Here is a 15,419-nt window from a genome sequence, read left to right as displayed (position 1 = left end):
GATAAATGAATGAAGAGGACTTTACAAGTGTTTAAAAGCTAAGTATAGCATGTGCTGCCCACTACTTAATTAAACAGACCTGTGCTTAGCTGAGTAACTTTGGGGTGGAAACTTCTGGGGCCTTCCCTTCCCCCAGACCCCACCATCATGAGGTGTGCGGGATGTTAGAAAGTCCTTGTTTGTCTGATTGCTGATGTGTTCGAAACTGTCTCGTTGGTTGGAGCATTCAAAATTAATGTGGATGGCAGTAATGACGATTGAGTTTGTATTAGGAGAGGTCACCAACTTCGACTCCCTTGGGATCTGATCAAGATTTATAATGTGTCTGAGTTCCATCCTTTTCACATGGCATTTTAAAATCAAAGTGAGCTGATTCTCTTCTCAGCTCCAATTGGGGTCACTGTCCAGAGCGCCGGGGCCCATTTCCAGATCAATCTTAATTTTTTTTTATGAGGGGTTAGTCTTTATGGATCTGAGCAGCAGGGTACAGTAGTTAATTAGGAAGCTTTAGAATGATAGTCCCAAATCTGCCAGGAGTGTGATCTTTGGCAAGTTTCTTAGTCTTTCCAAGCCTCAGTGTCTTCATCTCTACAGTGGGGATAATAACAGCCTCTGTGTAGGGCTGATATTCAGGGCAGATATTTTTGAGTCACTCTTGGTTCTTAGGAGTTTCTGCCTCTGTCATAGCAGCTATTAAAGATTCTGACGATAGCCCTCTCCAGCCTACATCACAGGGTTGGTGGGACTGACTCCCCGAGATGACAGGATGAAGGGCTAGGCAAGCATTGGTTGTTATCGTTGATGTTTGCAGGTTGCTCCCTCTCACAGTGCCAGTCTTCATTCTGCCACTATTCGAGATCCTAATCTCCACACTAATCAGCAGAGTACATAGACTTCTCTCTATTAATAACCCCCCCCCCCCCCCCCCCCCCCCAGTTTGCGCTGGCTGATCGCACAAGAGACGTGGTGATGCCCCTGGTGACAGGTGTTGTCCATCACCCCTTGTGGAATTCCTCAGGTTTCTAAAGTGGCAGCAGGAAGTTGTTTACCAGAAAAATTTCTTTCCCCTGATTTTATCAGAAAAAGGAAGAAAGAAAGAAAGAAAGAAAGAAAGAAAGAAAGAAAGAAAGAAAGAAAGAAAAAGAGAGAGAGAGAGAGAGAGAGAAAGAAAGAGAGAGAGAGAGAGAGAGAGAGAGAGAGAGAGAGAGAGAGAGAAAGGAAGGAAGGAAGGAAGGAAGGAAGGAAGGAAGGAAAGAAAGAAAGAAAGAAAGAAAGAAAGAAAGAAAGAAAGAAAGGAGAAAGGGAAGGAAGGAAGGAAGGAAGGAAGGAAGGAAGGAAGGAAGGAAGGAAGGAAGGAAGGAAACCTCCACAAAATTTGAAGTCAGGAATAAGAACAGCAGACCAGTATCTATCCATATGGAGTTTGGTTCATGCTAAAGACACTCTACCCTACCTCTCCCATTTACCTCTGTTCCAGGGACAGAGGCTCATGGAAAAGTGGTTCATTCTGAGTCTCAGAGTGAATATTTGGCAGAAAAAGAATTAGGGCCAGGCCTGTGTCACTTCCCTAAGGAGAGATCGGTATCCGGAGGTGATGGGAAATCTCAAGAGCTGAGCATGGAAAGGCCTGGTAGTCACAGGAACGTTAGTTCAATACAAAAGTTAGGCACAAGCTTGTCCATCATTCAACAAGGGTTTGAGCTGGGATTCCCACAAAAACAAATCCAGAGACAACAATTTGGACCAGGTGGTTTATTTGGGTAGTGGTCCTAAGAAGCATGGTGAAAAAATGGAGAAGTGAGACAGGGAAGGGAAAAGGTTAAAAAAAGGAACACTGTGGGCAGGTTTCTGTTATCACCAATAGGCCTGCACCCTGCTGAGGACCTACTGGGACATTCCAGATCACACTGTAGCGCTTTCCCAGTAGGAGCGAGGATGCTTGTTATTTATTCCTTACCTCCCTCCCTCACAGATCAAGGGTTGTTCTGAGGACGTGAGCTCCCCAACACTTCTGGTCTGCCCTGTTCCCTGGCCAAGCCTGCACCTGTGGCTAGAGGAAGACCTCAGGCAGAGGGAGATTCAGGGTGCTGAGATGGGAAGACAGCAGCACATCTGAGAGTCTCTGTTCAAGCTGCAGGTGGCCTCCAGGGTAGAACAAGGGGCTGTGGAGAGGCACTGACATTCTCTGTAACAATTAAAATAAAATAAGGCTACATAAAGAGTAGGTACAAAAATAGCAGCTGAACCCTCCTTGGTGACCTACTAATTTTCTGTCTATAAATAAGGACTAAGGGAGGTGCCTTCAACAAAGCTGGGAGGCAGAGTTTCATCAATGTTCTGTTTGGTTGTAGGACTGATCGGCTGACTGAGTTGGGAGAGGTCAGATTAATTTTTGAAATGGGGCTGATGCAAAAGCAGTGGATTGTGTAGATATCTGTGAAAGCATAAATGTCAAGAGACTGGTGCATTTTTCCCAGAAATGTCATAGTTTGACAAGTGTGAGCATATGAGTATATGGCTATGGCTGTCCTAAAATCCTTCCAAAATGACCCAAGTTTATAAGTGCTTTTGAGAAATAAGAAAGTGAATTATCTCAAATATGTTTTCTGCTCTTTCCACATCCAATAAAGCAATGAAGAAAGCAGTGTAGGTACACACACACACACACACACACACACACACACCATATTGACCTGGGTTTCCTTTCAAGGCAATTAGAAAGTGAGTTTACCATGACATCTCCCCGGCCCACTTTTTCTTATACCCATATCCACGCCAACTTTCAAATCTTAGCTCACGGGGCACCTGACCCATGGAGACTTATTGGATTCCCCTGTCCTCAGTGAGGAGGGGATTCCTCCTGCCTCTAGACATTCATGTAAACTAGGGGTGAGGAACCCTTTTACTGCTAAGGGCCATTTGGATATTTACAACATCATTTGCTTACTATAATTCACTTAATATAAATTTATGTTGCTATCAAAAAAGCTCCTACATTTATTGAATTTCGAGTCCCGCCTACTGTTGCCTTGGCAGGGCCAGACCAAATGCTTTTGTGGGCCTTATACGGCCCGTGGGCCAGACATCCCCCACCCCTGATGCAAACCAGTCCCTTCCCTCTTGATTTCCTTCCCATATTGTGTTGTAGTCAGTGCTCTGATAATTCATATCACACTGTAGGACTGTGCAGTCAGAAACCTGGATTTAAGTCCTATCCTTTAACTTACTAGCTGAGCAATCATGGGTTTGGTTTCCTCATAAGAATGGCTACCTCAAAGGCAAGGATTTGACGAAAGCATACTGGTCAAGCCCTTAGCCTGGCACAAATTGCACTTGTCTTTGTGGTTTCGGAAGTTCAGTGAGTGTTGAATGAATTTCTGCGCAGTGTCCTCAGTAGAATCTTTTCAATTAGTGATTCTTACTCTCATATAGTCCCCAATGCGGCATATTCTCCTGATAGCTGCTTTATCCTCCCACTTCATCCTCCAAGAGTGACCCAAGCATTGGAACCCAGGCCCACTCTGTTATGATTCATTGCCCTGTGGGCCTGGTGATGTTCAGGAAATCCCTCCCTTCCTCATTGTCGCTTGTTATCTGGTTTCTCCATCTTTTACTCAGAGATAAGAACTGTTGACCTTGCTCTGAATTAGCAAAAATAAAATCAGTAGAATAGTTCTGGACTATTTTGGATATTTCTGGAAAGAGGGAGAAAAGAAAATCTGATAGAATAAAGTGTAATTGCTATTGTATGATATTATCTCCATATCCCATAGCAACAGATCTCATATTTTTTTCTTATTTAAAACCACATTCATGAAGGTTTTATTGTTAACTTGATCCAGATGACTGATCAAAGCATAGTTTGTTATTGCCACCTTGCTAAAATATTTTAAAGGCAGTTTTAATATTACACTTTTATAGCTACATATTGCCATTAAGCTATTGAGTCTATTACTAGTCAATCAAGGATTTTCATTTTGTTTCAAGGGCTCCTTGGATAAACTCTTCAGAAATGTCAAGAGAAATGGAATATATGGCACCTTTTCACAGATGGTGTTCATCAGCATTTTCGTTAATGGAGAAAGTTTCAGTTTTCCATGGTTGACTTTGATGCTAACAAAAGTGTTCCTGCGGCCCCTGCTCTTTCAAAAGCTAGGGTATAGTAAGGAAATGAACCCCATAACACCTCCAAACCCTTCATTATTAATGAGGCAAGAAACTGGGGACATCATGGAGTATCTCACTGGATCCATTTTACTAAAGAATGGAATATTTCTTGAAAAAGAACATTTATATTGCTCTCCCCATGTCTAAGAACAACAACAACCAAAAACAAATATACAACAGGGAAAGTTAAACTATTACATGGGGGGTTACATAGTCAACTGGCCCATCATAGACCCTAATTGTGTATTTTTTCTTTCATTTGTTCCAAAGTAGTCTATGCCCTTTCCATTCATTCCTTCATCCATTCCTACATATATTCAACACACACTTATTACTACTAATACACCGGACTCTGGGTTAGGTGTTGAGTATGAGAGTAATTCGGCGTAGTGTTTGCCTCGAGAAATTTTCAACCTAGTGGTGGAGGAAGCCAAGAAAGCACATGATTATTTACCATTCATTGAGGTAAGTGCTGTGAGGAGTGAGAGGTTGAAGGAGGGCACAGGATTCTGGGAGGGCAGTGGATGAGCACTCACTCCCTTTCGAGGCAGGCTTGGGGAAGGCATTGCTGGAAGTGATGGTGTCGAAGCTAAGAGCAGAAGAACTGAAGGATATAATTCAGGTGAAGGTAGGGGATGACAACATGACGGAACAGAGACCACATGTCCCAGGGCCTGGGAGAGGGGATGAGTGGTGAGGCTGGGAAGTGAACGGCAGTCACCCCCCAAGAGCCTTGTAAGCTGCGGAGGAGCTGGGCTCTTTTCCTGAGGCCGTGGGAGCCTGTGAGGAGCTTGAAGCCAGGGAGTCAGTGGGTCTGAGGTCACTCTGGCTCCAGATTGTGCTCGATGGAAAGCAAGAGTACAGCAGGAGAGCTGTTAGGATCCTATTGCCCTGGAGAAATAAGGTGGTGCCTGGAAGAAAAGGGAAGTAGAAAATGAAATCTGATTAGATTGGTCTCAGCAGCCATGACATAATATCGTAAAACCAATAAAACACAGTTAGCCAAAAGCAAACGTGTCAGGTCAGCCATTTGGTAGACACTGGAAAGGAAATAAAAACGGGCTTCAGTGGATTGCTAAGTGAGTCCATGAGTTCCCAAGTGCAGAGCAGGGGGAAGCTACCCTCTCCAACTTTATATTAGTTTTCCTGGGAATGCAATTGTGACTGCCCAGATTTACTGTTTAAAGCTTTGTGGTAGGCACCTCGTGTTAGCTGATGGCTACAGGGATATGAACCATTATGCATGGACTCACCCAGTAAACGTGTCTGAAGTTATTTGAATGAATAATATCCTTGGTCCAAAGCTTGCTACAATTTTCTTCAGTGTCCCCTCTCCCCCCCCATCAGCCTTTAGGGAGTCTTATTCATGGCTTCCTATCCTTCCTGACCATTCTTGGTGTGTTAGGAAACAAGTACAGTTGGATAGTATGAAGAAGGGAGTGTAGATTTAAAAAATTAAAGGAACTTCATTTCTAATCTGACAATTAAGCAAGCAGGATTGGTCAAACTTTGTTACAGAAGAAAAACTAGCAACCAGCCTGTAAGAAATCGCTCACAGTTTAGGGGATATGTTACAAGGAAGATAAATAAAAGTAGTCTAGAGTATCAGGCCAAACTCTCATTTTTCATCTCCGTTTCACACTCTTCTCTTTCAGCCCAGACTAATCAAAAGAAGCCTCTTCCGCTCACAATTGCTCTGTGTACATTTCCCCCAGATCTGGTATTCACATGAACAATGTGGTTTATTTATATTTCAGCACCAAATTGGAAAGATGACATCATTCATTTACAGTCTTTATCCCATGACATGCCTACTCTCCAACACCTCATTTCAGCAGACACATTTAGGGCTGCATATAGCATCTTGTTTAGCTTGTACATTCTTTTATGGGATACAGTTCAAAGGTAGGGAACTTTAGGCTTGTCACTGGTAAGAAAATAATCTCATAAAATCACAGGAGCTTCCCCAAAGGATAAGAACATTATGATATTTACAATAGCCATTATTATTTGTTCATTTAGGCTCCATCGTTCATTCTTGGGCAGGTCCCTTCCTTATTGGCCAGAGCAGGTCTTATAGCTCCCTTTAGGCCCCAGAATTCCATTGGAAGACACAATTCCAGATTTATTAGTTCACAAGTTCAAAAGTAACAGGCTCCTGACAATATTGGAATTTTAGGTGTGAACGCTGAATTTCAGCATCTCCTGTACCAGGGTTGGCCAAATAAGGGAGATCTGGGAGAGCTCAGGACTTAGTTGGCAACTGACCTTCTACTAGTATTTCTCACAAGACGTGCCTTGTCCATTGGGTCTTCTGATACTGTAGGTGGGTGAGTGAAGGACAGACATGCTATCAGCTGCCAAAGGTTGCCTGGGATTTCCAATTTAATTGTTAGGTGGATCTTTCCCTCTAATTTTATTAATTTCATCCATATAATGCATTTTTTTACATCTACTCTGGGGCCATTCAAATATTCTACACATTTAAAAAAACTGGAATGCGTGAATCATGAGACATTCTTTGGCAGGTAGAACTGGGATGTGAGGTGTTTCCAAGACTTAACAGAATCGAAACATTTATGGGAAGCGGTTTCTACCTGTTCAGCTGTTTGCCATTTTTGCTAACAGCAGGGCAAGGGGAAAAGCCTAACGATTCAGAATTGGAGGGCCCAGAAAACCTCCAAGCCCTATGTCAAGAAAGAGGCTCTGGGGGCTGAAATCGATGCCTTGATTTTCTAGCTGCAGAGGAAGAGAGTAATAATATGTCCCAGGAAAGTTTTGAGGGTAAGTTAGATTGTGGGTGGAAAAAACTACAAGAATACACTGTGTGAGGTCCAGAATTATTATCAGAGCATTATTTATATCACATAATAAAATTCCCACTAGTTGGCAGTTCTGCCAACCTCTGACGTCCAGCTCTCTTAAAGTGCTGATGGCTGGTCGTCATCTCAAGCTACCAGTGAGATTGTTAGGTGATTCATGAGAGAGCCTCCCCCTCAGTGACCTCCTCTGGCTGAAACAAGGGTGCAGCTTGCCTCTAGAGTGGCAGCATCCCTCAGAGTCATGCTCCCTTCTTCCCTTCAGCCAGGCATTACAGCAACGGCATAGGATATCTACACTGTGTAGATCCTGGGCTGGATTCTGGGGAGAGGCAGACGAGAGAAACAGCCTCGAGTCTACCAACAGATGAATAGATAAGTCTGTGGGTACAGAGTGGTGATAAGTAGGAGGCACACATCACCTGGCCTCAAGGTTGGGTTCAGGAAAAGGCTATGAGTTAGCCAGACACACAAGTTAGAGGTGAGGGAAGATGTCTGTGGGAGGTGTCTCAGGCAAAGGAAACACGGATCAAGAAGGAGAAGTGGTGCCCTGGCCAGTGTGGCTCAGTTGCTTGGGCGTCATCATATGCACCTAATGGTTGCTGGTTCGATTCCCAGTCAGGGCACATGCCGGGGTGATGGGCTCCATCCCCAGTGGAAACAGGCAGGAGGCAGCTGGTGGTTGTTTCTCTCTTTCTCTCCCTCTCCCTTCCTCTCTCTCTGTAAAGAGCAATAAAAAAAATATTTTTTTAAAAAAAGAAGTGCCTTACAGAAAACAACAACAACAATAATAATAACAGCATTTGCCTTTTTCGCAAGTCCCTATTGTGCCAAGTTCATCATAGAGAGGGCGGCACTCTCCCTCCCATTTTAGGGTTGAGGAAATTGAGTCTTAGAAATAGTTAACTCAAATAAACCAACAGAGAAGTGCAGCAGGACTTGAATCCAGTTAGTCTTATCTCTAAACCCATCTTTGTAAGCTTTCTGGGTTGGATATTTTTATCTGCCTTTTAGGCATTTTTCTAGATTCTGTGACCCTGTTAGGTCAATTCATCGCTGGTATGTTATTGCCCTGCATAGTGAAACAAGACAATAAAACAATTCTATGGCCCTGGAGGTTTCACTGTGACACCTGTGGCTTGCCTCCTGTGCCAATCATAGTGGGGAGTAAATTACAGTGGTCAGTTCTTCTCCATCAACTGTGGTCCTTTTGCCCAATTTCCCCCCGCCTCCACAGAGTGCTCTTTTTCGGCAGAAGTCATCGTAGCAACAAACCATCTCCATTAGTATTTTTGCGTTTGGCAGCTCTTGAGTGGATTTCCTGCCTTGTCTCTCAAGACCATTGTTTGTCTGTGGCTCCGTGTCTCCACCCGGTCCTCTCCCATCTTTTCATGCAGGGCTTCCTTGTCTTGCTTGCTCTAGAGCGTAGGATGTGATTGTTGGCAGTCTGTGGTGGCAAGCTTACTCTGGGTCTCTGTGATCCCTTGACAACATAAAACAAAGCACCTTTGGACGAGTTCATCCTTTCCCCCTTTAAACCATGTGGGAAAGTACAGTTACATCTACAAATGCAGATCCAAGGACCAGGCAGCATCAAGGGTGTGGCAAAGCCTCTTTCACCAAAGCGTTTTTGCATTCCTTTTTAAGTCTCAATGTGCCTACAAATGAAAACTTGTGGATTAGGAGCAAAGGGAGCCCTCTAGGTGCTATAATGATGCCCCGGGTGTCTTTGGCTGGGCTTCTCGCTGCTGACAGAGTCTTCCCCGGCTTTTGCTCTGCACAGACCCAGAACAGGATGAAGCTGATGGCGGACAACTACGACGAGGATCACCACTACCACCACCACCACCACCACCACCACCACCGGTCTCCTGGGAGGTCGCAGCATTCTAATCACAGGCCCTCTCCCGACCAGGTCAGTTCCCTTGCACTTACCTCCAGGACCCCTTCTCCCCTTTGGATATTTTAAGATAAAATAAATCATCCTCGAGAAATAATAAACAGCATAAAGTGATACGTTCTTTGAACTGAAACTAATAGCTTTGGTATTTATTTCCATCACTCAAGGAATCTAAATGTTTTCCTTTCTCCTTCCTCCTCAAGGTTTTGTCTGTTCTTGTTTATGTTATGCGTTTTCTTGCCTGCCCTCCTTTCTTCTTTCATAGACAAGCAGCCTGTTGCCAGCTTCGTATCTACTGGTGGGTTACTTCGGAATGTCTTTTTCAGTTTTAAGAGAAAGCACTTTGTTCCCATGAGCTCGGCAACCAGAGAGGCCTTGAGTTTGCTGAGCAGTTTCCTAGAAAATTCCTTAGTGATGCCAAGTAGCAGTGGGGTGAAATGACATGAAGAGAAATCTGTGTTGCTTGCACTTCAACCAGTGACGTCACGGGGTCTGATTTCTTTGACTTGGACCCCGTCTTCTCCCTTGACTCAGTAAAGCAAGTGAAAAGATGGATTGACAAATACAAGAGTCTCCTGTGATTTTTAAACTATTTTACATTCACCCACCAAATGCAAAAACCATTTACAGCATTTAGTATTAAAACTCTTGAAGGTGAGTTTCATGGAAATGATTAAATTTGATGCAGGATGATAGAGTCAATATTAGCAGTATTTCTGCCTTGATTGTATTAGGACCTTTCCTTTATGATCCTGGTAATAACTTAAATGGTAATTTCAAGAGGGATGGAGGCAGAGGTAATGGGATAGAAGCATCTCAACAAGTGTGAATGCCTTTGTTATGTATTTTTGAATATGTGAGGGATGGACTTGTTGGAATGACCTGTGCGAAGAGGGTTTTAATTGTTTGTTGGAGGAAAGGATGCTTAATATGCTCCCAAAGCTTTGTGGGGGTTTTTCAGATGGCTCTGTTTTATTCTCACCTCATACCACTCGCATCCCAAAAGAGAAGTTAAGATTACAAGTGTCCAAGATATTTTACCAGGAGCACAACTCCAGGGGGAGCCATTTGTATAGTTTACAACATATAAAGGGCTCCCTAGGGCTTGTAGTGAGGTAGCTCCAACAGGGAGGTCCCCTAACCCCAATCCAAGGTTGGCCCCACCCTTGTACTGGGAACCATTTGCCCTCAGACACCTCAAGGTTTTGTCTGTTCTTGTTTATGTTATGCATGTTCTTTCCTCCCCTCCTTTCTTCTTCCGTAGATACACAGCCTATTGCTGGCTCAGTGTCTGCTGGTGGGTTACTTCGGAATGTCTTTTTCAGAACACCTGCAGAAGGTGTTCACACACAGGCCTTGTCAGTTTCTGAGGCCAAGTACAGAAAGGCGCCAGTGCATGTCATTAGCTAGAGATGGTTCTCAATTTGGAGATCAGCAAAGTGGAAAGGGATATTATTTTTCTGTCATTATCTTGTATGACTGTGGTTTTAGTTTGCTTTGGTTTTATTTATTCATTTCCCATCCCTCACAACCACCACCACCCTCACTTGCCCCAGTATAACTGGCATCCTGCTAACCACATCTCTTCATTCTCATTCCTGGTCTCTACACTTTGCTCCTCAACCTTCCCCTATGAAGGGTGAGTGTGAGGTTTTATTGGTGCGAAAAGGCCACGTGGGCTCCCCCACCGACCCCCACTCCACCCCCCGCCCAGAGAGACAGGAATAGAAAGCACCATAGGGGCATAAAGAAGAATTTAGAGCCAAACTGGGGGAGTTGATTGCACAAGGACCTGGTGGGATAGCAAACAGGCTTGTTTCATCATGGAGACATGTATGTTAACATGTCCTGCTACCAGCAGGGTACCAGATCAAATTTATCTGCCTTAAGAATGCTTTTTCTTACAAAAGTTATCTCTTGCTACTTTTCCAGAGGTCTTTAATCAGAAACTAGAGTACTTGTCTGCTTGGTTGACCCTTTTATGTTTGTCCATTGAGACGAGCGGTTGTCATAGGGCAGAATCATGGCTCGGGGGTGGGGGCCCTTTCCAGAAGAGCGAGCATTCTTTGAGGAGTGTGGCTAAGGTATGTCATCAGGACCTCGGACACACCTTTCTCATTGCTACTGTTAGGAAGATGAGTCAGCAAAGCAGTAGGCTCCTTTGTTGCACATTTTCAGTTAGAAGAGGAGAGCTAAGCAAGGACCTGGTATGAGGAGGCTCACCCCAGTGACAATGATGCCCTTTTTGACGAGCTGTCTGAGGTCTAGGGAAATGACGCTCTCTCTATACTGAAGATTTGAGAATCATAATCATCAAAAACTCTTATATCAATATATGCATTGTTATAAATCCAAGTCCCAGAGAGTAACAGCCTTAAAAGGCTGGGAAGCCTGTCCCAATTGATTGTGAACTCTACACATAATTGTGTAAGCATATATGCTAATATGCATGAAGTGGAGTTACTTCTCCAGAGAATGTGACAGACTTCTATCAGTGTGAGACAACACTGGAGTCTAAATAATGGATGATATGAATGAGATTTGAACCAAATGTCCATAATGGACCCATGTTCACTGAACTGACTTAACAGGAAGGTATCGCTTCCAGGATTCCCAATTCCCTTCCCATCAATCTTGTAGCCCCGACTTTCCTATGCCCCGAAGGTTGACCATCACTGTCTTCGGGAAGAGGGCCTGCAAGTGTTGACATTGTCTTCTGAGATTTATTAAGGGATCAGAACATGAAAATGAAGAAATATAAAAAGTCAGTTACTTTGCTACTTTTCCAGAGAAATTCATTTTTCCTTAGGAAATTCAATTTAAGTATTGCCAGGCTTGCAAAATTAGATTCTTTTTCCATTTCTTCCCAGTCCCTCTCTCCTTCACTATGGTTTTGCTTTCTCCTCGGGAGAAACTGAATCCAAGGGTTGTAAGTCTAGACTAGCATTTCCCAAAGTAACTTTGGAACATTAGTCCCATGAGGAAAGTCTTGAAACAGAGATTCAGTGGGCAGAGAATTTCGGGAAAGTGCTGCATATTATAACTCAATCTTGGAGAATCTTGGTGCAATTAGCAGATCAAAGGATCGAAAAAGTCATATAAGAAAGAAAGTTCTCCAATTTTATTTAATCCAGCATTTCCCAGATTTATTTGATCATAGAATCTTTGTTTTTTCTTTCCTAGTAACATCTGTGCTCTGAGAAATACTGTTCTCAGAGTATCAGGTGAAGAAGGAGACTATCCAGTTTAAAACATGGCTGATCTAGTTTCCAGCAGTATTTTTCATCTTAAGGTGAAAGCAATTTCCCCTATGCTTGGCATAGCAGAAAATGAGAGTGCCCCTTTCATTTATTTCCTGGGATGCCTTTTTCAAACCTATAACACCTGAGAATGCGTTATCCCACCCAAAGCCCAATAGGTCTGAACTAAGGAAGCCATTCTAAGGATGAGGGCCCAGGAAAGCAAGGATAATAATAAACACACAGGCCCTCAGGGATTTGAAATGAGTGTGATGAGGGGAAGGAGGGTTTGGAGGACATGTAAGAGGAATCAGGGGGCTGTGGCAGTCCAGCGGCCGAGGAAGGAGCAGTTAGCCATCAGTGTGCCCTGTGACCCCCAGGATGGCCATAGTCATTGAATATGTCCAAGTGGAACATTCACAATCCCAGTAATGCCTCAGGGAATCCTTCCAACCAGGAAGTGAGCACAAGGGCAGACAGCAAATATTTCCTGTGACAAGCTGCTGGGGAGCTTTGAGAAACAGTAAGGACCAAAGGGTACCTGGAACAGGCTGGGGACACATTAGTGATTTTATTTTTAGTGAAGGTGCCAAGACTGATTTTAGAAAAGCTAAGTGGAAACTCAGCTTCTCAGTGCCCTGTGTACCTGTTGCCATCAGTATCACCTGTTATTTTCTGTAGTATCTTTCCTTGCCTTATCTATGGTGCCAAGTCCTTTTTCCAGGCATCATATGATTTTCATTGTTCCAAAAAAAAAGTCATATTTTATTAATTTCCTTCCAGTGGCTCCCAGGTATGAGCTAACCTGTAGATTAAAAAAAAACATACCCTCAGAGTGAACCCACACTCCAGCCAAACGCACAATGCCGGGTCTCCTTCAGCCGCCCCTTGGGTCCAGGACTTGCATTTCTGTGCTTGGGTTTTGGGTTGGAGATTGCGCCTTTAAGGTCCAGGATCTCAGTGTCACTTCCACTGGCTAAAGCATCTGCCACTCTGAATCTAATGTGTAGAGCCCCAAATGGCAAAGAACCTAAACATTTGGGGCTGGGAACCCCACAGCGTGTGGTCACTTACAAGCCCAGAACTCACCTCTCCTTTCTCCTTCCTATGAATGAAATGCTCCCTGAGGGGAGTTGGGAAGCGCAAGACATGTTCACTACCGGGAGATTTTTGGACCCCATTTGAAAGTGACGTTTCACATTTACTTCTAGAAATCCTACTTCTAAGGAAGAGCTAACATCAGGGAGCATGAAGGCATAGTATTTTTTTAAATTGATAATTGATGTTATTCATACTCCTTTTTTCGTATGGCAAAGCACATTCACACCTGTCCGGCATGTAGTCTCACATGAATGCCTGTTAGTACATTGTTTCCTCAGCACCTCTGGGAACTAGGAAGGGCAGAGGGAAGTATCTCCAGGGTAAAGAAAAGGATTTCCAGATAAAAAACCAAACCAAACCCTGGAGCTCAGAGAGGTTGTCTGTTATCCAGGGTCACACCCTGAAAATCAACAGGCCCAAAATGAGGACCTGAGTGCCTGGGCTCCATACACTGGTGCAGCCTCTCTGGATGTTAGTCTGTATGCATTTGTGCAACCAAATGTATTAATATGGTTGCATGGCTGTAATAGCAAGTTTTCCTCTAGTGCAAATGTGCTTTCCTCTTTCCCACTAAATTATAGTAAATGTTAATCCTGTTTCTTTTTTCCATTTGCCTCAGCTTTTATTTTATTTCCATTTGTTTGTTTTGTGACTTTATTCCTCTCACTTTTCCCCCATTTCACCTGTCCCCCTTTATTCTTCTCTATCCCTATTGTCCTTGTGCCAGAAACAGTGTGGCTTCCCGCACCTCCCCCTGGTTACCTTGGTTTTGAGACCCTCTCCCCTTTTCCCACAGGCAAAAGAGCCATAAGGTAAAGTCAACTCAGAAAATAAACGCAGGGTTCTTACCCTCTCTCCCTGCCACCCTTGTCCACACTGCACACACCTGAGTCCGGGTACCTGCTCTCAGGTAGAATCGGTCAGTGTCCTGCAGAGAATTCCCAGACAAGGGGAATGCCCAGCCATCCCCGCAGTCAGGGCCTCTGTGAGGTGGTAGCTGGAGTCTGCTGACAATATTTCAAGCCACATGTATTTTTTGGCCCCAGACTGTGAGGTAAACCACTTCCCTGCTTTTCTCCTCCTCCCAGGGGCCTGCATTTTATATTTGGTCAACGAGGAGTTGGTGGAATCTCATGGTCCACCAGGAAAACGAAGGGGTCACAGCAGCTCCTCCCCGGACCCCATTACATCTCAGTAAGCCAACTCCAGGCCCTGGTTCCACACCCACCCTAGGCCCCTCCTCCTGAAGTGCTGGGCTGGGCTTGTGATGGATGCCCTGCTCTCTGGGCACCACAGATTAGCCGAAGTGCAGCCCTTTGAATTCTAACAAACAGACCAGGGGTTTCACTTGCTTCATGGCCCCCAGAAGATGGATTCTGTATATAGAGTTGTTATGCCTAGCTTTTGCTTCAGGAAGAAAAAAATTTATTTTATGTTTTGAGGTTAAATGAATGTGGGATAAATGTATACACAGTGTCCTGAGTGTGTATATGTATGTATCGCTATATGTCAGATGAACTGAGGACTTTTCCACATATGGAAGAATTTCTCAAGATCATGTTTAACTAGAAATTTCTCTCCCTAACTTCCCCGGAGTGCATGTTTGAATATACATTATATATACATATATATGTGTGTGTATGTGTAAATACATTTTCACATTTCCTGCATATAAGAAAACTTACCACGTATCAGAGCTTACTAGAGTATCATTACAGAACAACTGGGGGAAAAAAACACACCCAGAAAATGTTAGCTTCCCATGCCAGTCACCTAATAAGAAAAATGACATGTGTTAGGCTTTTAATATCCATGTCCCATTCAAGCCAGGATGGCTGAAGCTTGCCTGATTCAGAGACAACAGGGACAACAGAGCTTGTTTTCGTTTGGGGGTTTTGTTTGTTTGCTTTTGCATCGCAAATCTAACTTCCTGAACCACTCCTTGGAAGAAGCCTTGGGTTTTGGCTTCATGTGCAGATGCCAAATTAAAAAAACCCTGAAGAGACCTCTTGTTGGGCTGATGCTTACAGATGGGAGAAGGGTTCAGAGATGTCACCTGTTCCCATTCTGGGCCAGTCCTGCCAACTAGAACCCAAGATATCCTGGGTACATTTTGAAATAAATATTGTGAGCCACTTGCCTGTTTCTTTCCTTTAAAAAAATCAATTAATTTTTTAAAAATTTTTTTATTGA

General features: G+C 43.8%; 1 protein-coding gene across 5 annotated transcripts in view; it reads left to right on the top strand.

Moving 5' to 3' along the window:
* The window catches only part of ERC2 (ELKS/RAB6-interacting/CAST family member 2), an 882,521-nt gene that overhangs the window by 688,163 nt on the left and 178,939 nt on the right, over positions 1–15,419 (top strand). For all 5 annotated transcript variants that reach the window (XM_070390793.1, XM_070390792.1, XM_070390791.1 and 2 more), the window contains one exon: positions 8,770–8,901. In XM_070390793.1, the coding sequence (XP_070246894.1) occupies positions 8,770–8,901 (132 nt within the window). The remainder of the gene's footprint in view (positions 1–8,769; positions 8,902–15,419) is intronic.

Source organism: Myotis yumanensis, unplaced genomic scaffold, assembly GCF_028538775.1.
Source record: "Myotis yumanensis isolate MYYU_CA2020_CCGP unplaced genomic scaffold, mMyoYum1.0.hap1 SCAF_14, whole genome shotgun sequence".
In the NCBI taxonomy this organism is placed as follows: domain Eukaryota; kingdom Metazoa; phylum Chordata; class Mammalia; order Chiroptera; family Vespertilionidae; genus Myotis; species Myotis yumanensis.
Note: the sequence above shows the minus strand (reverse complement) of the source record. Positions and strands in the feature narration are given on the sequence as shown.